The sequence below is a fragment of the Sorex fumeus genome, unplaced genomic scaffold, assembly GCF_029834395.1.
Source record: "Sorex fumeus unplaced genomic scaffold, SorFum_2.1 ptg000047l, whole genome shotgun sequence".
NCBI lineage: Eukaryota > Metazoa > Chordata > Mammalia > Eulipotyphla > Soricidae > Sorex > Sorex fumeus.
Genome location: NW_026606104.1, coordinates 8,255,776 through 8,281,560, shown reverse-complemented (window position 1 = coordinate 8,281,560; position 25,785 = coordinate 8,255,776). Strand labels below are relative to the sequence as shown.

Genomic DNA, 25,785 nt, shown 5'->3' with positions numbered 1-25,785 from the left:
GTTGAAATATTGAATGTAATCAATGTGAACAACCTAATGAAAATTCGAGCGGGCCCAGTAACGTCTCCATTGGAGACTTTGTTGTTACTGTGTCTGGCATATCGAATACTCTCGGTAGCTTGCCGGGCTCTCCGAGAGGGGCGGAGGAATCGAACTCGGGTCGGCCATGTTGGCCGCGTGTAAGGCGAACGCCCTACCCGCTGTGCTATCGCTCCAGCGACAATTATTAATGAAAATTAAATTTAAAAAATTAAAAAAAAAAGAACAAGGGCTGGGTGGACTGGTACACTGTTGGAAGCTTGCCACAAGTAGAGGGGGGCAGTTAGGATAGAGAAAGAAACACTAAGACAAAGATAGTTGGAAATGATCACTCTGGACAAGAATTGAATGCTGAAAGTAGGTAAAGGGATATGCATGATAACCTATAAGGACCTATACTGCAAACCATAATGCCTAGAAGTGGGGTGGGCTGGGGAGAGAGAGGAGGGTGGGAGAGAGAGGGAGAGAGAGAGGGGGAGAGAAAGAGAGAGAGAGAGAGGTAACTGTGTATCTCAAGGTGTTTCTATTAAAAAAGCTTTTAAAAAAGATCTTATACTATATAAGCACACAAGGCTCAACCCTTAACAACGTATTAGTAATCTCTTATAGAAGGGCTTAGTGGCCCCTAGGTGAAATGCAACCATCTTTACACATTCTCCTCTAAGGAAAGTTTTTTCGAGCATTTTCAGTGGTTTATTCATCACTGTCACTGTCTTCCCGTTGTTCATCGATTTGCTCGAGCGGGCCCAGTAACGTCTCCATTGTGACAATTGTTACTGTGTTTGGCATATAGAATATGTCACAGGTAGCTTGCCAGGCTTGTCGTGCGGGCGAGATACTCTCGGTAGCTTGCTGAGCTCTCCGAGAGGGGCGAAGGAATCAAACTCGGGTCAGCCACATTGGCTGTGTGCAAGGCAAACGCCCTATCTGCTGTGCTATAGCTCCAGCCCAACAAACAATAAAAAATAAATTATTTTCATTCTACTTTGGGGCAGGGGTTGGGGTTCGAGATTGAAACATCCAAGATATGGTGGTGGGAAGGGATAATGGTGGTGGGATTAGTGTTAAAATATTAAATGTAATCAAATATTCTGAGCTGTCACTGTCATGCTGTCACTGTCCTCCCGTTGTTCATCCCCAGTAACATCGTGAGACTTGTTATTACTGTGTTTGGCATATCGAATATGTCACGGGTAGCTTGCCAGGCTTTGCCGTGTGGGTGAGACACTTTCGGTAGCTTGCTGGGCTCTCGAGAGGGACGGAGGAATGGAACTCCAGTCAGCTGGGTCGGTCACATGCAAGTCAAACACCCTACCCGCTGTGCTATCGCTGCAGCCCAATTCTGAACTACTTCATAAAAATAAAATAAAATTTAAAATAAAATCTTAGATAAAATAACCAGAAGCAAATAAAATTTTTAAAAAATAAATAAAATACACTATCATATGAAAGGTTTATTTACAATGTCCATACCTGATTGTTGGGTTTGGTGGACAGACATTTTCCAAAGTAAAGAGTTTCTGTAACACAAAGGCTATTACATGCAGGACCATCAATAACTCCAGTCTTGTACTTGTCACACTAAAACCAGGAAATAAAAATTAGTTAGTGAAAAAATGCTCATAAAAAGAAAATTAAGAAACAGAGACATCTCTATACTCTAAGAGAGAAAATTATCATGAAGACTCAACATTTTTGTGTGTGTGTGTGTGGGAGAGGGGAAGGGGTGAAGGGGCATACCTGACCGTGCTCAGAGCTTACTCCTGGATCTGTACTAAGGGGTCACTCCTGGCAGGGCTAAGGGGACCATATGTGGTGCAGGGGATTGAACCAGGTTGGCTGTACACAAGCTAAGAGCACCTTATCTGCTGTACTGTCTTTTCAGCCAGCAGACTCAAGACATAAGGATTTGGACAGATTTGAATTTGTATCTAGCTTCCATTACTTGCTAACTGAATCATGACAGAGAGCTTATCATGACCAGAGAAAGCACAGAATTTTAAAACCATTCTCCTTCATTAGCACACAGGGTACCAATTTTTGCCAAGTAAAAGGGCCCTGCTTTTAAAATAAGTTTTTAAAAAAACCGTAAAGCTGAAGATAATAAGGGAACTGTGGTTGGAGAGATAGTACAGCAGGTACACCTTTGTCTTGCATGCAGATGACCTGGGTTGGGTTTAATCCCCAGAACCCCATATGGTCCTCTGAGCAAAATCAGGAGTAATTCTTGAGTAAGCCCTGAGCACCACTGGTTGTGGCCTGAAAACAAAACCAATATTAAGATAGTTTTTAAAATATCATATTACCTGACTTCTGTTCATTCTTGAGATTAACCAAAAACAAGAAAGAGAAAAAGAAACAATCTTGATAAGATTCCAATGTAACCTTAACTAAGGCACAATGAAAGAGGAGGCCTTGCAAATTCAGTGAGCCCAGAAAAAATGCAGAGATTGAATTTCTGCTGTGACCTCCCTTCTCAACAAAGTTGGCAAAACCATCTTCCTGGCTGACAGTGGAGTTTTTTTGGTTTGTTTGTTCTTAGGTATGTGGAGAGATTAGGAGGCACTCCCATGATACTCAGCAGCTGGGTCAGACAGCTCAATGCTTAGGTCTTGAAATGCAAAGTTGCTCGGCTCTATGGGCTGTGTGGGGTCGTCGGGGCTACACCCAGTGGTACTGGGGTGGAGGTGTAGGGAATGAGGTGGCAGGGATTAAAAATGTGGGTCCTTCTATATACACCCCTGAGTGATCTCACAGGTCCTACAATGAAGGTTTAAGGGGCACAACAGATAGGAACATCTAAGATTCTAACGGGCATCATGAAGTATCAGAACAAGGCAGGGCTGAATAATAAAATGCTTTTAAAATGTTACCTGTTGGGGCTGGGATATAGCAGTTAGAGCGTGTGCCTAGCATGTGTTGACCTGATTTGATTCTCGGCATCCCATGGTCCCCCAAGCATTGCCAGGTGCTGCTCTGGGGGACTCTGAGCACTGCCCAGTTTGCCTGTGGAGGCCCTCACACTGCAGGGTGACTTGAGTATCCCAGGCACTGCAGGGAACAGCACAGTATCTTCTGGCCCTTGAACTGAACTGACTGCTCAGTTAGCTGAGAATCACTGGTGGGATGTTAACTACTGTGGGACAATATATAGGCCATTTGGGGAGGGGTTCGGGCCACATTAGGCAGTGCCCAGGAGTGACCCCTTGTGGTGATTATAGGAATATGTGTGGTGCCAGAGACTGAACCAGGGTCATGGCCAAAACCAGCTGTATGCAAGGCAAGCGCCTTACCTACTGCACTATCTTGCCAGGTGGAAACACACAGGCTTAACCAAGCTGTCTCTCTGTCTCATCTTTCCCTCTTTCTCACACACACAAACTCTGGGGCAAAGCAGCTTCACTACTAGCTTAGCTTACTGTTCCAGTTGCTTCCTGCTGGCTGAGGAAGAACCTTCAAGTAGTGAGTACTAATTGAAAAAAAAATAAGCATGAGATCTACCGAGTCTATAAGAAAAAGGAGGAAACAAATAGGAAAAGCAAGTGTCAGGTCTGCATATGTTTTCCAGAAAAAATGTTGTCATGTCACTATGAACTCAAAGCACTTAATGAAATGCTTTAAAATAAGACTTTATTGCCCCATTCGCCCTCTCCTCTCTGGAAAGAAAGATGGCGGCCACATGGGAGCCTTGTGGACAGCAGGTATGAGCCGGGAGTGTGGGGGCGACTAAAACCTCATGGGAAGGGGGGCGTTTCGGTCCGCCCTTCACGCCCTACCGAGGCCACCAGTTGCCCCCACGAGCGGCTCTCCAGCACGGCCACAGCCCCAGAAGCACAATGACCTAATGCAGAACCCAGCAGCTTGGAGCAAAAAAGTGAAAGGACTATGCGTTAATCCAGGCAATCATTTCTGCCCAGAGGGGAAAGGGTGTTGCTCCCTTCCGCCCTCCTCCCTCTGGAAAGAAAGATGGCGGCCACATGGGAGCCTTGTGGACAGCAGGTATGAGCCGGGGGTGTGGGGGCGACTAAAACCTCATGGGAAGGGGGGCGTTCTGGTCCGTCCTTCACGCCCTACCGAGGTCACCAGTTGCCCCCCGCGAGCGGCTCTCCAGCACGGCCATGGCCCCAGAAGCACAAGGACTTAATGCAGAACCCAGCAGCTTGGAGCAGAAAAGTGAACGGACTATGCGTTGATCCAGGCCATCAAGTCTGCCGGAGGGGAAAGGGTGTTGCCCCATTCGCCCTCTCCTCTCTGGAAAGAAAGATGGCGGCCACATGGGAGCCTTGTGGACAGCAGGTATGAGCCGGGAGTGTGGGGGCGACTAAAACCTCATGGGAAGGGGGGCGTTTCGCTCCGCCCTTCACGCCCTACCGAGGCCACCGGTTGCCCCCCGCGAGCGGCTCTCCAGCACGGCCAGGACTCCAGAACACAGAAACCAATTTCTTAACTATCTGACTTTCAGTAGAAATACTTCCAGGGTCAATAGGTAAAAGAGCAGAAATCCAAAACCAACATTTAATTCTTGAACCCAGCCGTAGAAAGCAAATCACTTCACAATGCTTTTTCAGCATGTCTGATTTGGGGGGGGGGGTAAACTCTAAATAATAGTGGTGAATCTTTTATTGAAACAATGAATCTAATCAAAGCAGATAGAGTGTTAACTAGAATTCATCTGCCTCACAGGGACGGGGAGGGGTGGGGGGTGGGGTTTTATTGGGGTTCTTCATGGTAAAAAATAAGTATTGGTAAAGGGAAATGTGTTTGATATTTGCATGACTGAGACATAAACCTGAAAGCTTTGTAACCTTTCCCACAGTGATTCAATAAATAAATAAAAAAAAAAAAGAAAAAAAAATAAAATAAGACTTTATGACAGAAGAAATGAGAGCAAAACAACAGAAGGAAATGAAGGCTGGAGAGAGCTCACTGGGCCGAGTTAATGTTCTGCATGCATTAGCCCCTAGTTTGGTGCCTGGTACAGCAAAGTCCTCTGAGGAAATTCTGGGTGTAATCCCCAAGCACTGAGTTTGCACCAAAATGCAAAGTCAACCAACCAAAAAAAAAAAAAACTATAGAAGAAAATAAATATAAGCTAGTGGAAGTCAAATATTAAAAAAAATACCAAAGATTAAACCCACATTATGAATAAAGCAAAGTAAAATAAAATAGGAGGCAGACAAACATAACACAATAAGATTTAACAGAAGAGAAAAGTACAGTGGGCACGGTACTTGTCTTGCATGCAGCCAGCCTGATTTCATTCCCAGAATCCCATATGTTCCACTAAAGCACTGCCAAGAGTGATCCCTGAGCACAGAGCCAGGAGTAACTCCTGACCATCTCTGGGGGTGAAAAAAATAACACACTACTTAAAAGGGTTTTGGGCTGGACAGACAGTACAGTGGGTAAGGCAATTGCTTTGTATGAGGCTGACCTGGGTTCAGACCCTGGCATCTTATATAGTCCCCTTGAGCACTATAGGGGTGATTTCTAGGTACCTGAGCATTGCCAGGTGTGGCCCAAAAATAAGAAAAAGAAAAACAAGACTTATGAAGACTAGGTTGAGAAAAGTGAACAAAATGAAAATAAAAACTCAAGACAAGGAGTGAGAGCAAAGTGCAGTAGGCAGGATGCTCGCCTTGCATGTGGCCACTTAGGGTTAAATCCCTGACACCCCAAATGGTCCCCGGAGCCCCACCCGGAATGATCCCTAAGATCAGAGCCAGGAGTAAGCCTTGAGCACTACCGGGTATGACTCAAATGTCCCACCCTCCAAAAAGAAATTTGTGAGTACAGGGACAATAGTCCAAGAGGCTCTACAGATCTCCCAGCAGCTAATCCCAACTGTCACTATGGAAGCTTCCCCATACCAACAGGCTTCTCAGATGCGTCTAAGAATTCAGGCTCAGCTTCACTCCATGGTACTGTCTACCAGCAGACAGGTCAGACTCCATGTATAACGTGCTCTACATCAGAGCCCGGCGCATCTCAGCTTAAGAGGGAAGATTATGGGTTCCCAGGACACCCTCCCCAGTTACGATGAATTGGTGGGAGTGACTCAGAGAATTCAAGAAACCTGTTTACTCATGATCATGGACTCATGACAAAGGGAATCTTTCTGGAACGACCTGTAGGAAGAGAAGCGCTGGAGAAGGTGTGACACCACCATGCTCTCATCCCGAACAAGTCTTTGAAATGTTCATCTCTCCCCTGGAAGCTCTTCCCTCTTTTCGGGTTTTTATGGAGGTCTCATTCCTTAGGCATGATGAATACACTGGCTACTGGCAACTAAACTCAATCTCTAGCCCAGAATTATTAGCCCAGTCTAAGAGCAGACATTTCAGGTGCTGGGGGCAGGGTGAAGCTTACTGTGATTTTACCTAAAGAAGGGAGCTTTCCATATGGGTGCTGAGTAATTTTTTTTTTCCTGAAAAGGAGGTGGTAGGTCAAATAAGTCTGTGAACCTTTGCTCTGGTCCCTCTCTTCTCCCAGCCTCTTAATTCCACTTCCAGTGCCTTTTGGTTTCCATGGTAACCAGCTCCTATCTTATGTTTTCCAAAAGCCACCTCAGAATAACAAGAGATACCTTTAATACTCTCAACACTTAGGAAACTCAGGGTTTGAGGAGCTGTGAACTGGGAACTGAATGAAGACCAATATTTATGAGATATATTCTGGCATTTGAATGACCAAATACACACACATTATATATAATACACATATATCTTTTGTCTGATTTGGGGGGCCACAACCAGCAGTGCTCAGGGCTTACTCCTGACTCTCTGCTCAAAAATCATGCATATTGGGGTTCAGGGGATCATATGTGGTGCTGGGGATCAAACCTGGGTCAGCTGCATGCAAGGCAAATGCCCTACCCACTGTACTATCTCTCCAGTCCCAGAATACATATTATTTATAAGTTCAAATATCACAAAACCCTCTGGGTACTGTCTAGAACGGTATTTCTTTTTGTTTGTTTTCACTTTGGGGCTGCACACACTGGCACTCAGGGGTTACTTCTGGCTCTGTACTCAGGACTCAATTCTGGCAGGTTCAGAGGATACCAGGGATTGAATCTGGGACAGCTGCATGCAAGGCAAGTACCCTACCCTCTGTACTATCTCTCTCACTCTAAGAATGCAGTATTCCTTGTAAGCACAGAAAATGGGTAACAAAACAAGTGTTCATCAATAGGAGAATGGCTGAATAAATTGTGGCAGTCATAATAAAATACTATACAATAATTAAAATGAGAGAATTCAGCCTATATGTGTTAACATGGAAAAATGTTGAAAATGTAGTAAAAAATTTTGAATATGCACGTACTATCATTTATAGTTTAGAAATGTGCAAGTTATACTATATATTGCTTGTGTACCCATATACATATTGTGAAAGTACGAAAACATACTCATACACACCATATTTAAGATGGTGATTACATCTGAGGAGGAAGAAGAACATGGGGACAGTTTCAATTACACTTGTAAGCTTTTTCTTTAAAAAAAAATGAAGCAAATACAGCAAAAGATTAGATTAACTACATGGATGGAAGCACAGGACTGTTTGTCATATTTTTCCTATATTTCAATGTTGTTGAGAACTTTCCACCTAATCTCTGTCATCCTGACAACCTGATCATGAAAGAAGCAATACATATATCTCTTCTTCACTTATAAGAAACTATGGAATAAGAAATTAGAGAGAGATAAAGAAAGCTACCGAGAAAGTTAGCGGTGGTATCGCAACCTGCACCCATATAGTCCGTAACCTATGTGTTTAACCACTGAGGTAAGAATTATGTAACTTGGGAGGAACATGCTAAACAGGTTTAATTATTAAACCATTAAGACCAGGTGAGGAGCTGGAGAGATAGACTAGGGGGTGTTGATGCTTGCTTTGTAGCAAGCAGCTGAACCCAGTTTGGTTCAATCTCTAGCGCCAGCCTCTGAGCACCTCCAGGAGTGATGCCTGAGTACAGAGCCAGGAGTAAGCTCTGAATATAGCCAGCTGTGGTCTAATCTCCTCTGCCATCAAATCATCATCATCATCATCATCATCATCATCATCATCATCATCATCATCATAACTGTCCTCCCGTTGTTCATCGATTTGCTCGAGCGGGCCCAGTAACATTGTGAGACTTGTTGTTACTGTGTTTGGCATATCGAATACGTCACGGGGAGCTTGCCAGGCTTTGCATGCAGGTGAGATACTCTCGGTAGCTTGCCAGGCTCTCGGAGAGGGGCGGAGGAATCAAACTCGGGTTGGCCCGGTCAGCTGCGTGCAAGGCAAACGCCCTACCCGCTGTGCTATCGCTCCAGCCCAATAATAATAATAATAATAATAAATTGCACTGTAGCACTGTCCTGTTGTTCATCAATTTGCTCAAGTGGGCACCAGTAATGTCTCCATTGTGAGACTTGTTGTTACTGTTTTTGGCATATCAAATACAGCACGGGGACCTTGTCAGGTTTTGCTGTGCTGGCAGGATACTCTCAGTAGCTTGCTGGGTTCTCTGAGAGGGGCGGAGAAATCAAATCTGGGTTGCCCTACCTGCTGTGCTATCGCTCCAACCTAATAATAATAATAATGATTAGGCTGGTGAGATGCTAGTCCCTGGAGCTCCACATGGCCTCTGGTCACATTTATTCCCTTGACACCAACCAAGATTTACCTTTGTTTCCTTAGACTTTTGTCCAACACCTGACACATAACCACAAGTGTACAAGCAACATTTGTTGTATGAATGAATGAACTTTACTCTGGGCTTTTAGCGAGAAGTAGGTCATCCTATTAGAGAAAACTTTGAGAACTGAATTTAAGACTTATTCCCTTCAACTGTCTTGATCTTTGGCTCCTGAATCTTGAGAAACACTCTTGCCTTAATTTTGCCCCAAGATTTAAAAATTGCCCTTTCAAAACACCCACCTTCTGATGAGTAATCTTGAAGCTGTGCACCTCCTTCCTGGGCCTGAATTCTTCCTCCCTTATTAGACTCCCAAGTCTAATATCCTTTTAATTAATATTATCTTCTTGCAGAGAGATGATATGAAGGTAAGATAATTGGTCACAAATGTCTTTGAACTTCTCCTTCCCCTCAGCTGATAGCACAGTTTGGTTTTTAAGCATTAGAGAAATACTTAGCAAATAACTCCCATAAAAAAAGTTACTGGTGGTGGGGCTGAGAGACAGTACAAAGATTAGCACCCATGCCTAGCATGCAACCAACCTGGATTCTCTCAAATTTCACTGGTTTTAACCCTGGAGGTCCCCAACACCATCATGGTGGCCCCGGGGGATCCCATCCCCGCAGGGCCTGAGCAGCAGTGCATCCTGGGGCCTGAGTGTTGAACTGCTAGCCAGGATAGGCAAATATAATCAGGATGGCCTCGCCACCACTTGCGCGGTCCCTTCCCTCATCAAAAAGATACAGTGGTGGGGCCCAGGGATGGTTCAGCAGCAGAAGCACCTGCTTTGTAAGCCTGAGACCACTCAGACGAGTATGTTCAGTGCTTGGCACTGCATCACATGCCCGAGTATGGTGACAGTGGCTTAGCTGTACCAAGGCTGTACCTCTACTAAAATGTGCTCAAAGGCTCAAGAGATAGTGCAGGGGTACACTGCTTACCTTCCAAATAGTTGGTCTTTGTTGGACCCCTCCAAGACCAATACAAATGGTCCCCTGAGCACCAAGCCAAAGTATTCTCTGAGTACTGCTTGGTATGGCCCCCAAACACTCCCCCACGTCCCCAGCCCCCACTCTGCCACATGGTGCTCAAGTGCCATAACTAAAGAATGCAACCCTGGCCAGCACAAATGTTAAGCACATAACCTCACATATAAGCACTATAATCAGGGGGCATAATCTCTGGTCATTTCAGGATCATCAAGGACAACAGCAGAAACAAGGGGAAAAGGAGATGGGAATTAAAAGTAAAAAAAAAATTAAATTTAAATTAAAAAATACAATTAGATTTTAAAGCTTCAGAACATAATCAATGCTTTTCCCTGATACCTAAAACTGTGAGAACAAATTGGCGTCTTATGAGTAAACTGTTAAGTAAGCAGAGAAGACCAGAATAGTGTTCAGCTACAAGAATCAGATTCTTGTTTTGTGCAAAGGCCTCGAGCCAACACTGCATCAATGAGGTAGTCACTGAGAACAGGCTCTGCCACTTGTGGTCTCTATCACCAACCAAAAGCCAATCTCCCCCAGGCCTGGATCAGGGTGGTCTGCCACGTACTGTCTTGCTTCCTTTTCCAAGCATGGCGAAATACACAAACTATAATCGCTGTCAGTAATACAATCTTCTAAACTTAAACAAGACCATAGTGATTACAAAGCATGTCCAACGTTACAACGTGACACTCAGCACAAAACACTCAAGAGTTTTCTGGTTCTAAGATTTTTATCATCATGATTCTGGCATATAATCCCTTGGCTGGCACAAAACCTCAAAGTACCAGAAGATGTCGCTCTTCAGCTAAATTTTACAAAGCCCCTTTGTGCTGAAGGATTTATTCCAGGCACTATGGAAACCTTACCATAGGGGTAGTAACAATAAATTGATGTGTAGTATTTGGTTTTAAATAAAATTCTACGATTCAGGTTTTAAAAAAGGTATTTCACATAAACATTAGAAACTGATGTTTCTTACTTAGGAAAAGGAGCACAACTAGGTTCTTAATATACCTGAAAATCCTCTACATCTTTAATCAGCACCTACAAGGGTTGTTATAAATTTTCATTGACTTCTGAACACATGAGGTATCTCCAATTTTTTATTCTTTTTCCTGATTCCTTCCTCTCGGCCATCCATAGTGTACAGCTCTCCCTCCTCTGTCCACAGACATACATATGCATACACCAACCAACTCCAGTCTTCCTTCTGGTATAATGTCTGTATTTGACTTAAATTTTTTTCAGCACATATAGAATGTGAAGGTTGTGGGTTTAAGTTTACAATCTTGGGTCAGAGTGACAGTACAGTGGGGAGGACACTTGCCTTACACGTGGCTGACCCAGGTTCAATCCCTGGTATGGTCTCCTGAGCACTGCTGGGAGTAGCTCCTGAGTAGCCAGGAGCAAGCCCTGGGTGTGGCCCCAAACCAAAACAAACCAAACACAAAAGTTTACAGTCTGGGTGTGGAGCAACCTTAGGCAGGAGCGCACACATGCGCAGCTGTGGTAATAAGCGGTCTGTACTCCAGAGGGAGCTACTGCATGTGACCTCAACTATGTAACTGTGATCCCACTTGATCCACTGCTGAGCCTGTGTTAATTAGAAAACAGATTTTTTTCTTTGGGAGGGAGAGGGGAGGCCCTGGGTTGAATCCCAGCATCCCACCAACCTTAAAAATCTGGAATTGGGAGATAGTACAGCAATCAGAGCACATGCCTAGCTGGTATTTGGCCCACACTTCAATTCCTGGAACATGATTCCCCCCACACAGCACCCCTCTGGTGGCCCAGGGATTCCTGGCACTGCAGGGCCCCAGCAGCAGTCCCTCTGCAGGCCTTGAACCACCAGTCTTGTCAGTGGGCCCCCAAACCACCTGAGAACTACTTGGAAGCACCCCCCTCCCCCAAATCTAAGGTGCATGACCAAGTTGGACTGGTCAGTTTAACATAATTTCCTAGTCAAAAGGTGGAAGCAATCCAAGGATTCCTCAAAAGACAAATTGAGGGGGCTGGAGCAATAGCACAGCGGGTAGGGCATTTGCCTTGCATGCGGCTGACCTGGGGTCAATTCCCAGCATCCCATATGGTCCCCTGAGCACCGCCAGGAATAATTCCTGAGTGTAGAGCCAGGAAGAACCCCTGTGCATCACCGAGTGTGACCCAAAAAGCAAAAAAAAAAAAAAAAAAGAATCCTTGGAATAAATATTTAAAAAATTTAAAAAAATAGACAAATTGATTTAAAAAATGTGGTATATATATGTAGACAGTAACATTATTCAGTCTTCAAGAGGCAGCTAGAGTTGGAAAGACTGTGCAAAGCCTAAGACACTTGACTTGCATTCTTCTGGACCTGGTTTGAATTCTCCTAGCACTGGCAGGGGTCATTGGTGAGCACAGAGGCAGGAACAGCCGCTGAGCACTGGGTATTAACCCCTGACCCCACCCCAGAAAAAAGGAGGCTAATTTTGACACATGGCACCCTGTGTGGATGAACTCTGAGGATTTTACGGTAAGTAGAGTAAGTCAACTATGCCACAACTTCATTTCTATGAGGTAACTAAAATAGATTCCTAGAAACTGAAAGCAGAGTGAGCAGTGGGTGCCAGAGACAGGGTGGAAGGGAAATGGGAAGTTGCGGTTAAGGGTAGAGTTTCAATTTGTAAGAGGCAAAGTTCAGGATGTATTGGGAAAAGTAGGAGCAGAAGTGGAAATTAGGGACAGGACCAAGAGGCTGAGCAAAGATGAACAGATCATAATTCAGAAAGTTAGGACCAGAACGAAGCAGAAGAGCCAGACCCATGTGGTTGCTTGAGCCAGAATAGAATGGAGCCACAGAAACAGATTCTGTGTGGAACTTAGAATGTGTTCATGGTTGATCATATACCAGCAGCCATTGTATATGTTAGATGACAAAACTTCTCCCATCGAATTGGTTACTTCTATATCTAACCTACATAAAAAAACACATATTTGTGCCTCCTACACATACACAAATATTAAAAAAGAAGAAAATCCTGTCATCTGTGTGAACTGAATGAACTCAGCCCATTTTGGTGTTAGCCAGGTCCACATGCATAAATAAACCTGGTCCTTCCACTAATCTCTCCAATACCCTTTTTTTTTTTTTATTAGTGAAACACCATGAGGTACAGTTATAGGCTTACAAATTTTGTGCTTGGGTTTCAGTTATACAATGATCAAGTGCCCATCCCTCCACCAGTGCCCGTCATCCAACACCACGGGTCCCAGCATCCCCCCCCACCCCCCATCCCCCCGGTCCCATCCTGCCACTGTGGCAGGGTATTCCCCCTTGTTCTCTCTCTCTTCTTTTGGGTACTGTGTTTTGCAAGAGAGGCATTGAGTGGCAATCATGTTTGGTCTATAGACTACTTTTAACATGCTTCTCCAATCCTGGGAGGGTCCTCACAACACCCTTCATTTGGTGCTCTCTTCTCTATCTGAGCTTCCTTTTCACCTAGAACATGTGGCTGGCCTTCCATTCATGGAGCAAAATTCCTGGTACCAATCTCAGCCATTCCTGGGTGTTAGTCTCCCTTTTTGTTGCTTTATGTTCCCCAGATGAATGCAATCTTTCTGTGTCTATCCCGCTCTTTCTGATTCATTTCGCTTAACATGATACTTTCCATGTAGTACCACTTGTATGTAAATTTCATAACTTTATCTTTTCTAACAGCTACATAGTACTCCATTGTGTAAATGTACCAAAGTTTCTTTAACCAGTCATCTGTTCTTGGGTACTCAGGTTTTTTCCAGATTCTGGCTATTGTAAAGAGTGCTGCAATGAACAAACAATTGCAGATGTCATAAAACTTAGAGCAGAAATCAACGACATGGAAAACAAAGAAACAATCCGAAAGATCTATGAAACCAAGAGCTGGTTCTTCGAGAAAATAAATAAGATAGATAAACCACTAGCAACACTCACAAAGAAACAGAGAGAGAGAACCCTAATAAATCGAATCAGAAATAAGAATGGGGATATCACAACAGAAACTAAAGAAATTCAAGAGATCGTCAGAGACTACTTTGAAAGTCTGTATGCCACGAAACACGAGAACCTGGAAGAAATGGATAAATTCCTGGATTCCTACCATCTCCCAAAGCTGAATCCAATACCCTTTTCTGATTCTTGGTCAGATTTCTGTTATAGGGAGATTAGATACGTAACAGTGTGAATGCACTGGACAACTGGACATGTACAACGAACGGCAAACGTAAGAACGGTTAAGATGTACTAGGGAAAACAGCATGGAGTTTTCTCAAACAATTAAAAACAGGAATATCATATGATCCAGCAATCCCACTTCTGGGTGGATAGCCAAAAGAAACAAAAGTACTATCTCAAGGAGGTATCTTATTCTCAAGCTTACTGCAGTACCTCTGACAATAGCCACTGTGTACAAACAATGTAGGTATCCAACGACAACTGAATAAACAGTCTACCACACACAAATATTAATTAGTCTTAAAAAAGAAGGAAATCCTGTCATTTGCAATGACATAGATGGAATTGGGGGCATAATGCTAAGTAAAATAAACTAAGTATTGCACTGTTATATACCACTTTACTATCTAAGTTATACCACGTTTTGTGAAAGCTTAAAAAAAGTAATGTCCTCATTTTCCCTCCTCCCCCCAAAAAAAGAAAAGAGAAAAGAAAGTAAGAAAAGGTAAATATATAGGTGATGGTCATGCTGATTCACACTTGGAGATATCCTATCCCAATGACGACGCATAACAAGTCATCACATCACAGAGAGTTGACAGATATGAAAGTGTATGTAAACTCTGTATATATGCTGATTATACTTTGACAACTGAAAAATAAGCAAACCAAATACCCAAAATAGTTAAGATGTTAAGTAAATGTTATATGCATTTCACCACTTCAAGAAAATGAAAATAAAGCCAACAGATTTCCTAGCAGTTTCTAGAATAGTACTTAATATCTGCTGTCAGTATTCATGTCTCCCATCCAGACTGGCAGGGGTGGGTGGGAGGAGCACCCAGTGGTGCTCAGGGGTTACTCTTGGCTCAGAGCTCAGGGATCACTTGTGGTGGGCTTGGGAAACCACATGGGATATAGGAGATCAAACCTGGACCTCTGTGTACAAGGCAAGTGTCTGGCCCTTCCCATCCAAACTTAATTCCAAAATATTTATTTCTGACCCTAATACATTCTGAAAATACAAATAACACTGTGATAATAAGCTCATAATTGCAAATTCCAGTTCTTTATTTAACCTCTCTTTGGTGTCTGTCCTTGTGAAAACACAATTTATAAACTTTTTTAGGGTCAGAGAAATAGCGCTGAGGGCTGGGATGCATGCTGAGCATACAGAAGACTCAGGCCAAACCCTGCCAGGAGTGATACCCGCCCTTCACCCCCAGCACAGAGCAGGGGGCAACATCAGGTACACTTCCCCCTACCAAAATATTTTTTTTTCTAAATGCTTATTTCCTTCTGTTCGCCCTTTTCTTTGGCCACTTATGAGTTTACCCTGTGGCATTTTCTTTCTAACGAGCCTAGATACTGTTGCCTTCCAAGGTTCTGTTCTATTTTGAGTTCTCTGTATAAAGACATGGGTGGCATTTATTCCAATGGTTCACAGGACTCTTGATTCCTGCTCAGATCTTGTCCTAAGTATCTAAGTGCTTCCTGCTCCTCTCCTGGCTCCCCTGACAAACCACTGGACACATTCTCCCTATCCAAACTGAATTCACTGTCCCCTGTCTCCTACAAGGTACAGTTCCTTTGTTCCCCACTTTAGTGAAAGGTGCCATCACCCATCCAGGCCGCTGAGGGAGGAAATGGGGAGTTGTCCTAAACTGCTTTCTCACCACCTCACACTGGTCACCAAGTGTCAACAATCAGTTTATTTCCTAACTATCTTCTGAAGCCACCCATCTACTCCCCAAGCCAGGAGAACACTGCAAACCCGCAATGCTTTGTGCCTGAATTACTACAACCACAAACTGCTCTCTCTGTTTCTGAAGGATAGTTCCCAGTCCATCCTCTATTCTACAGCTGGCGAAATTCTGAGACAAATCTGATTACACTCTTCCCTGCTAAAAGCTTCTCCACTGCCCCAAGGCTATAGGGCAAGCTGAACAGGATATGCAATGGCCTTCTCTGGTTTTGCTTCTGCAGGTCATGTGGTAACAGACTGTAGCATTATTTCCTATCTTTGAAGCATGCACACTTCTTGATGTCTCAAATGATCCCATCTTTAAAATTCAGCAAAACTCCTTTGAGCAAGTCCTCTGGGGACATTCTCAGCCAGGACTGTCCAATTGTATGAGATAAGTATACACTGCTGATTGGCAATACACGGGACATTCTTAGACTCTTTTTATTACAATTCATACCTAATTGGACATCCTATTTGTTCTTTTCCCTTTTTTCTTCTTCTAAATCTAACCATCCCTACACCCAGTCTGTTATGTGCTCTTTATTTTTCCACATCTTCTGTGTACTCCTGATACTATTCTTATCTTCAGGGCGGGGAGATGTCTTATCTGTCTCTCCAGTTCTACTGGAGTGTTAACACACAACTAAAATGCATGGTGTTTTATAGCTAGTTTCTTTTAAACTGGGTTAACCCTTTCGTGTCTTTATTGCTTTACACAATTGGTGTTTATGATGACAATGATATCACCTGTCTCCAGATTACAATAAACATGATGTGATAAAAGAGAAGTAGCCTCACACATAAAGGCCACCAGAAACTCTACTTCAATTTAGCTAGTAAGATTACCCTTAGAAAAATATTTATGTTTGTTTAGTATTAAATAAACTTGTTCAGCATCCTTCCTTCTTTATATATATATATATATATATATATATATATATATATATAACAGAAAGTCACACACACAAGGCAAGAGCTCTCCTGCTGAGTTTTACCAGTACCTAGGAATCAGAATTAAATCTTTTCAGTGATTTTAACAAGATTTAGAAAGTATTTCAACTTTTATTGATTCTATGTTAAAATATGTATGCACACCATAATCATGAAGGTCCGACCAAGATCCCAGAGGCACACATACCAATCTCAGAACCCAGGGGCTTCTGGCAGTAATCCCTCTAGGTTTATTACTAAAATATCAGAAATCCAAATTCGCATGGCCACACTACATCATATGCTCTTCATAATCAGCAATAGAAAACAAATTTTCTAATGATGTCTTTGTGGCAGGTCTGAATGTTGGGGAAAATTCCAAATAACAATGTTGGGTCTTTTGTCATAATATTGAATGTGATCAACAGAGAGAGAGAGAGAGAGAGAGAGAGAGAGAGAGAGAGAGAGAGAGAGAGAGTAAAGTGGAAATCTGCCGCACAGGCAGGGGGTGGGTGAGGGGGGGGGCATACTGGGGTTCTTGGTGGTGGAAAATGTGCTCTGGTGAAGGGGCAGGTGTTTGATCATTGTATGACTGACCAAGACATGAACTGAAAGGCTTTGTGACTGTTCTCACGGTGATTCAATAAATTAAAAAAAATCATGAAGGACCACTGGATATAAAATGATTCCTCATTACTACACATAGGTAAAACCCAGGACACTATTTTATTTATTTATTTTGCTTTTTGGGTCACACCTGGCGATGCACAGGGGTTACTCCCAGCTCCACACTCAGGAATTACTCCTGGCGTTGCTCAGGGGACCATATGGGATGCTGGGAAATGAACTTGGGTTGGCCGGGTGGAAGGCAAACACCCTATCCACTGTGCTATCATTCTAACTCCAACACTATTTTCTTTAAATTGTAACTTTTTTTGTTTGGCATTTTGGGCCACATGAGCAATGTTCTCAGGAATCTGAGCTCTGCACCCAGGAATCACTCTGGCAGTGCTTAGGGAACAATATGGGATACCAGGAATTGAACCTGGATTGCCTGCATACAAGGCAAACACTGAATCCATTGTACTATCTCTCCAGCCCAGCAGGACACATTCTTAATCCCTGAATAATGTTGCCCCAATAAATGTACAGAAGGGAAATTTTCTTCCCCCCAACTCTGTTCTCCTTCCTGCCCAGTAGGAAGTATATAGGCTTTGCTTTGGCAATGAATGAACTAGTGATTCTATTGTAAGAGGAAATGTTCGACTTATTGGATAACATATTAAGTTAGCTTCAGTAAAAAATTGAAAACCAGGCCCAGTGAGATAGCTCAGGGGTTAAAGCATTTGCCTTGCAGGTTCAATCCCCAGCATTATTCTGGCTTCTGGAGGATCACCAGGAGTGATCCCTGAGCACAGATTAAGGAGTAGCTCTTTAGCACAGCTGGATGTTCCCTTTAGCCCTGCAAAAGAAACAAACAAACAAAAAAACCCCCAAGAAACTTGAATTCAAATTGTGAGTCAGTGTACAAGATTCAAAGTTATTATCAGTTTTGGTTCCTAGCTTTCTAGTAGTATAGATAAGTTAAACTTTCTATTAATTTCTTTTTTCCCAGTGCTGGGGATAAAACCCATGGATTCACTTGCAAGGTTTACAGGTTGTACTACCTTTCTAGTCCCTAAACTGAGACATTTTATTAAACTTGATGTAATGGCCTTGAGTAGGGGGGGGGGGGTTTCTCAAGCAAAGTTAGGAAACCGAGGGAGTCATTCCCAGGAATATTTAGCCAATTGGCCTAGATGGTTAAAGGCTCAGGCCCTGAGATGCAGTGGTGCTCAGACCAAATGTGCTGGGGCCCTCCAGAGCTATCTCTGATTGGTGCTCAGGGACCCGTGCAGTATCAGGTATTGAACTCAGAGGCTCATTACATGCAAGACATGTGCTCCAGCCCTGTGGAGTATCTCCCTCGTCCTATATCCTATGGTAGTCTCTCTCTCTCTCTCTCTCTCTCTCTCTCTCTCTCTCTCTCTCTCTGTCTCCCTCTCTCTCTCTCTCTCTCTGGTTTTGTTTTGGGGCCAAGAAGCAATGTTCAGAGCTTACAGCTGCTATACTATTTCTCTAGCCACACTGGTCGGTCTCTCTCTCTCTCTCTCACTCTCTCTCTCTTTTTTTTTTTTTGCTTTTTGGGTCACATGTGGTGATGCTTAGGGGTTACTCCAAGCTCTGCACTCAGGAATTACTCCTGGCAGTGCTGGGGGGACCATATGAGATGCTGGGAATTGAATCCAGGTCAGCCAAGTGCAAGGCAAACGCCCTACCCACTGTGCCATCGCTCCAGCCCCCTCATTGGTCTCTTACTGTCAACTTGTGAGGTCAGAGTTCCCATTTAATGAACCAAACAATACTCATGTAGATATTTTGTAGATGTGATTACAATCTATTATCAATTGACTTTAAGATTGTCCTAGATAAAGGGAAGGAGGGGAGGGAGGGAGGGAGAGAGAGAGAGAGTAGAAAAGCACCTGCAATAGAGGCAGGATGGGGGGAATTGGAGGGTGGGGGGTGATAGGTGGGGGCTGATGGAAGGGAACCTGGGACACTGGTGCTGGGAAATGTACACTGGTAAAGGGATGGGTGTTGGAATACCGTATGACTGAAATCTAATCATGAACAGCTTTGTAAGGGTCTACCTCACAATGATTCAATTAAAATTTTTTTGCTTTTTGGGTCACACCCGGCGGTGCTCAGAGGTTACTCCTGGCTTTTCACTCAGGATTTACTCCTGGCGGTGCTCAGGGGACCATATGGGATGCTGGGATTCGAACCCTGGTCGGCTGCGTGCAAGGCAAACACCCTATCCGCTGTGCTATCACTCCAGTCCCATAATTAAAAAAAATTTTTTTAAAAAGATTATTCTAATAATTTAGGTGGACCAGATTTAATTAGTCAAAGGGCGTGGCTGATTATGGCTTCAATGAAGAACTATTGCTTAGGCTAAAGAATTCTAGTTGGCCCACCCTATGAATTTTGGACTTATTAAGCCAGCCCTTACAACTGGGGAAGACAACTGCTGCAATGAAAGTCTCTATGGGGCTAGAAAAATAACTCAAAGGGCTGAACATTTGCTCCTGTCTTAGGGCATTTATCTTCACTGTCCTTTCTTTTTAAATGTGTATGCCAGATACTCACACAAAAGAAGCCTTCTCATCAGGTTCCAAGTCACAATACTCCCTTCTCAGGAAGCCTTTTGCTGAACCATTCTCAGGCACATATTAGTCATTCTCTGTTAAATATTGCTATTATATCCTTTCTCATTGCACTTGTGAAAGACATGAAGTTCTTCATTAACTTAGTTACTCATCTTATTCATCCATTTATTTATTTATTTTTGCTTTTTGGTCCCACCTGGCACAGGGTTACCCCTGGCTCATGCACTCAGGAATTACTCCCGGTGGTGCTCGGGGGGCCATATGGGATTCTGGAAATCAAACCCAGGTTGGCTACGTGCAATGCAAACGCCCCATGTGCTATGTGCTACCCGAAGTGCTATCACTCCAGCCCCTCATTCATTCATTTACTTATTTTTGTTTGGTTTGGGTTTTGAGTCACACTCAGTGGTGTTCAGGGCTCAGTCCTGGTTCTGTGCTTAAGGATCATTCTTAATGTTTGGGTTTGGGGGCCCATATGTGATGCCAGAGATAAAACCCAGGTCAGCTGCATGCAAGACAAGCACCTTACCCATTGTTCTATTTCTCTGGTCCCTATTTTCACATTTTTGTTTATTTGTTTTTTGGTCCATACCTACCTGTACTCAGGAGTTACTCCTGGCTCTGTGCTCCAGGGGACCATATGTGATGCTGAGGATCAAACTGAGGTCTGCCACATGCAAGGCATCTTCCCTGCTGTACTATTTCTCTGGCTATTTAAAATATTTTTTTATAAGGATTCATACCAGGAGTGCTCTGGATTGGGGTGGGGAGGTCCAAGATCACTCCTCGACATGTTCAGAAATCACCATGGTTTCAGCTGGTGGTCCTAAGGGGTGATGTGGTGCCAGGATCAAATTCTGGGAATTGCATATACCTAGCATGAGCTCTACCATTTTGTCTATCTCTCTGGCCCCTGCTTGAAATTCATATATATATGTGTGCGTGCGTGTGTGTAATATGTACTCACATACATATGCATATATAAAAGAACTATGTATCATATGATAATTTTATATTTGATGTTTAAGGAATTGCCTTATTATTCCCTTGTTTATTTATTTATTTGCTACTTCTGGAAGTGCTCAGGGGCTACTCCTGGCTCTGTACCAAGAGTCATGCCATATACTGTGCCCAATACTATTGTGCTTGGAGGACCATATTGCAGTAGGGGATTGGAACCAGAATGTCTTGGTCACCTACTGGGAAAGTGCTTTAACCGCTGTACTATCTCTCTGGCCCTAATTTTTTTTTTTAACGCATTTCAATTCTTCATTGCAACGGTCCATTGTTTATTTTCTCTTTCCTTCTATTAAACATGAACAGTTATTTAAAAATCCTTTGAGGGGATAAGTCCTATTTTCATATCATGTGTGGATCTGTCTCAGCTGTCTATATATATCCCTTGGTTGTGCCATGTTGTCTTGTCTTTGGGAATGTCCTATAGTTTATTTTTTAGATGTCTGTAAAACATTTTTTCTCTTTGTTTTCGGGCCACATCCAGTGGTGGTCAGGGACTAAATGAGTGGCTCCTGGTGGTGTTCAGGGAATCTGGGGGTCCTGGGATCAAACCTGAGCCTCCAACATGCAAAGCATGTGCTCTGTCTATTAAACTAGCTCCCCTGTCCTGGTAGCTTATCACCTAAACCCCACCAGAGCGAATATTAGTAGGAGACTGGGTTGCAGCTCTGGTAAAGCTCCAAAAACTTTTGTCTTATCTCATTCCAAGAGTAGAGACCTTGAGAGAAAGCCTCAGAACTGAATGGAAAACCTACTATTTCATCCGGGTTCCCCCGTGGCAGGTTCCTAACTCTAGTCCATGTTTTTATGAGACTGCCAGAATGCCTGCTCTGCTTTTCAAAGGTTTCCCAGTGCGAATCTGAATTGCTCATATGTTCAACCCTAGGATCTGGCAAATAATCCTACAACATAACTGGATATATGCTTGAGGCTCTGTCATTTTCTATAGAAGCTTGCTGGCTTCTTGTCCTCAGCACAGTTCTCTGCCAGGACCCAGTTCTGGTTCCCAGACCCCGGCTGATATCCAGTACAGCTGCAAAAAAGGAGGTCACACTCACGGATTTGGGTGTGGGCGACCTCCCCCTATCTCCCAGTTCTTCCAGGAACCCACAAACGGCCTCGGTGCCACATAAGCTCATTAACAGCCATGATCCAGAGACTCACAAATAAATCTCAGGGGAGAGCCACAAACTACAGAGATGCCTCCAGACCCCAAAGTCATGATTCAGTTAAAAATTTAACTCCAGCTCGCTCACTCTATTTAAAATTTTAGAATTCCTGGAACGTGCGGCCATGACATCTCATCCTCTAAGCCAGTGATGTACCAGGAGTAACACATCACATTTGATAACATATATATGCATATATACCGAGAATATTCGATATGCCAGACACAGTAACAACAAAGTCTCCAATGGAGACGTTACTGGGCCCGCTCGAGCAAATCGATGAATAACGGGAGGGCCTTTACCTTTACCTTTATATATATATATATATATATATGCACATAAGGCTCAACCTTAACAACATGTTAGTAATCTCTTATACAAGACCTTAATGTCTCCAGGGTGAGATACAACAATCTTCACACATTTTCCTCTAAGGAAACTTTTAGATCATGTTTTAGCAGATTATTCATAACAAGCAATATAAAATAAATTATGTCATATCTTATCTGTCTTTGGGGCAGGCTTGGGTGGTGGTGGGAAAATTAGAAAGAATGGTGGCAGAAAGGTGTATTGGTGTTGGAATACTTAATGTAATAAACTATTGTGAACAACTCTTAAGAAAATTAAGAAACATGTTTCCCATGAAAAAAGGAGGTCATAAAAGTCAGCAAATTAAGAAACATGGTTCCCCCCAAAAAAGGAGGTCATAAAAGTCAGCTTGCCTCTCTGAAGTTCTTTTGGTTTACCTTTATTTTGGGGGTTCAATCCTTCAGAGTCTCAATCCAAACCATGATATATCAATACCTCATCCTTGGAAGGATCTGGCTACAAGATTGTAATTCAAATCTTATATCTCTGACAAAAGCAGCCATAAGGAAAGGTTCACCTCTCTCAAATCCTATCCTTATTGCTAGATCTTGAACTTTTTTTTTTTTTGGCTTGGTTTTGTTTTGGGACCATCCTTAGTGGTATTCAGAGCTTATTCCTGGTTGTATGCTCAGAGAACAAACCTGGCAGGGTTTGGGTGTGAGAAATTGACCAGGTCAGCTACATGCAAGGCAAGTGCCTGATCAGAACTTTTTATTCTTTTGCTGTAAAGAGGCAGTGAGATAGATATGGGAAGGAGGGAGGAAAGAGCTATTAACCCATCCACAGCCCATCCTGTACACCATTCCACAAGTGGAAACTTCATTTTATTTTTAAACTTTTTAATTTTTTTAAATTAAATTTAAAAAAAAATTTTAAATGTAGGGGTATTGCTATTTATTAAGTCACTGATTACACTAACTGAACCAGTCATGACTCCACATTATTCTTTATTTTTTTAATTTTTTTACTGAATATCCATGAGATGTAGCACTGTAGCACTGTCCTCCTGTTTTTCATCGATTTGCTCGAGCAGGCACCAGTAACGTCTCCATTGTGAGACTTGTTACTGTTTTGGCATATGAATATGCCACAGGGAGCTTGCCAGGCTCTGCCATGTGGGCGGGATACTCTTGGTAGCTTGCCAGGCTCTCCGAGAGAGACGGAGGAACTGAACCAGGGTCAGCTGCGTGCAAGGCAAATGCCCTACCTGCTGTGCTATCGCTCCAGTCCATTCATGAGACAGACCATTACAAAGCTGTTCATGATTGGGTTTCAGTCATACAATGATCCAACACCCATCCCTCCACTCGTGTATATTTCCTACCAGCAATGTCCCCCATTTCCCCCCCACCATCCCCCACCCCCAGCTTCCCTCTATGGCAGGCACTTTTCTTCTTTCTCTGTTACTCCTTTTCCTTTTGTGCATTATGATTTGCAATACAGGTACTAAGGGGTCATCTCGTGTTTGGCACTCATAATTTTTATTGAGATGGTAAGGCTGGAGTAGCTTTTTAACTAGGTGCAGCTTTGGGGTGTATATGTGACTGCTGAGGCTTCCGGAAGTGGGAGGTGGGGGGCCAGGCATTCATCCCAAACCTGAGGAAGCCTGCAGATTTCAGTCAGAAAACACACATACCTGAATTTTTGACAGATTATATCTTGATGAGGTCTGTCCAGAGACAGTGGAGTCAGGCATGGCAGCAATTTCTTTTCTTTTTTCTTTTTCTTTTCTTTTTTTTTTATTAGTGAGACACCATGAGGTTGTGGAAGCAAGCGGCTGCCAGAGGCTCCAGGCTTACCCCATTTCCCATCTACCTTGGTCTCTTCGGCCTTGTGCATGTCCGAGATTAACTACGGCTTCTGATCTCTTTCGAGATTTATGGGTCTCTGAAGCAAGGCCAGTAGAAGAGCTTACATGGTGGCACTAGACTTGATTCAGGGGGATGACCACTGGTGCTTCCAAGAGCACAGGGAAGTGAGAGGAGGCAGTCCACCCAACTCCGAGAAAACCTCACAATTTCAGCCAAAAAACCCGCATATCCAAATTTTCAACAGGTTAATATCTTAGTGAGGTCTGGCCTGAGGTGGTAGAGTATGGCCAGGGTTATGGCAGTGATTTTGGATTGTGGGAGCAAGCAGCTGCCAGCAGCTCTGCTTGGGTGGGCACCAGGCTAACCAGCATCCCTCTGATTTACCCTGGTCTGGTAGTCTTGCAAGGGTCCAAGATTAACTGTGGCTTTTGATCTCTTTTGAGCTTTATTTATAGTCTCTGAAGCAAGGCTGATAAATGAGCTCATATAATTGAGATAGTGGTGGTTTGTGAGTGTGGTTCCCACATACCTAACTTTTGGCCATTTAATTTCTTGGAGAACTTGGTCCCAAGTTGTTGGGCTCCAGCCAGAGACATAGCAGCAATTCTGGAGTATCAGGAAGCCTGAAGGCACCATTAGGTCCCACAGGTATAGGTACACTTATTGGGGACACTGTACCCCCTGGGAACTTCATTTTAGAAATCTCTCTGATTTTGGAGAAAGTGGGAGAAATAGTATAGTATAGGGGTTAAGGCTCTTACCTAGCATGCAGCCTATCTGGGTTTGGTCCCCAGCACTGCATATGGTCCCCTGAGTGATCCCTGAGTGCAGAACCAGGAATAGCAGGGGATAGCCCAAAATGAAAACAAAAAGAAAGGAAGGGAGGGAGGGAGGGAGGGAAGGAGGGTAGGAGGAAGGGAGGGAGAAAAGAAATCTCACCAATGGAGCAGCCAGGAAAATGAGAACTACTTGGGCTGGGGCTGGAGCAATATACAATGGGTAGGATGTTTACCTTTCAAACTGCTGGTCCAGGTTTGATCCCTGGCATCCCATAGGGTTTCCCAATCACTGCCAGGAGTAATTCCTGAGTACAGGGCCAGGAGTAACCCCTAAGAATCTCTGTGTGTGGCCCCAAAACCAAACCAAACAAACAAACAGAAAACTTACCCGGGCTATGAGACTTCCCTATTTTGAAGGCCCTGTGTACTCATGACTTCCTATTTGCCATTACACTGTACAATAACTATTTGGTAGTGACTAGGGAGACAGAAATGCAGCAAGGGAGGAGCAGGAGGAGAGGGAGGAGGCCAGGACCTAAGCCTCATAAAAAATGCCCTGACCTAAACCAGTGGGCTGCTCCCCTCTCCCGCTCAGAGTATACTTTTGCTTTGCAAACTCTGCCACTTAATCTTGTCTGGCATCTCTTGGCTGCATTTCTTTCCTCTAGAAGACAGGAACTGAGGAATCAGGGCTGTGCCCGACTGCCAGTGACATTGTTAGTTCTTGGAAGCATTACAAGATATTTAAAATATTTTTGCTCCTTGTTTTTAGTTCTAATCACACAATACCCATTCAATCCTCAGTACTATTAGTTTCGATGTTTTAAGAACAGAGTTCCAAATG

At 43.5% G+C, this 25,785-nt stretch overlaps 1 protein-coding gene across 1 annotated transcript in view; it reads right to left on the bottom strand.

Moving 5' to 3' along the window:
* The window catches only part of DIPK1A (divergent protein kinase domain 1A), a 108,015-nt gene that overhangs the window by 11,519 nt on the left and 70,711 nt on the right, over positions 1-25,785 (bottom strand). Inside the window, exon 3 of the mRNA XM_056123729.1 lies at positions 1,513-1,620. Coding sequence (XP_055979704.1) covers positions 1,513-1,620 — 108 coding nt within the window. The remainder of the gene's footprint in view (positions 1-1,512; positions 1,621-25,785) is intronic.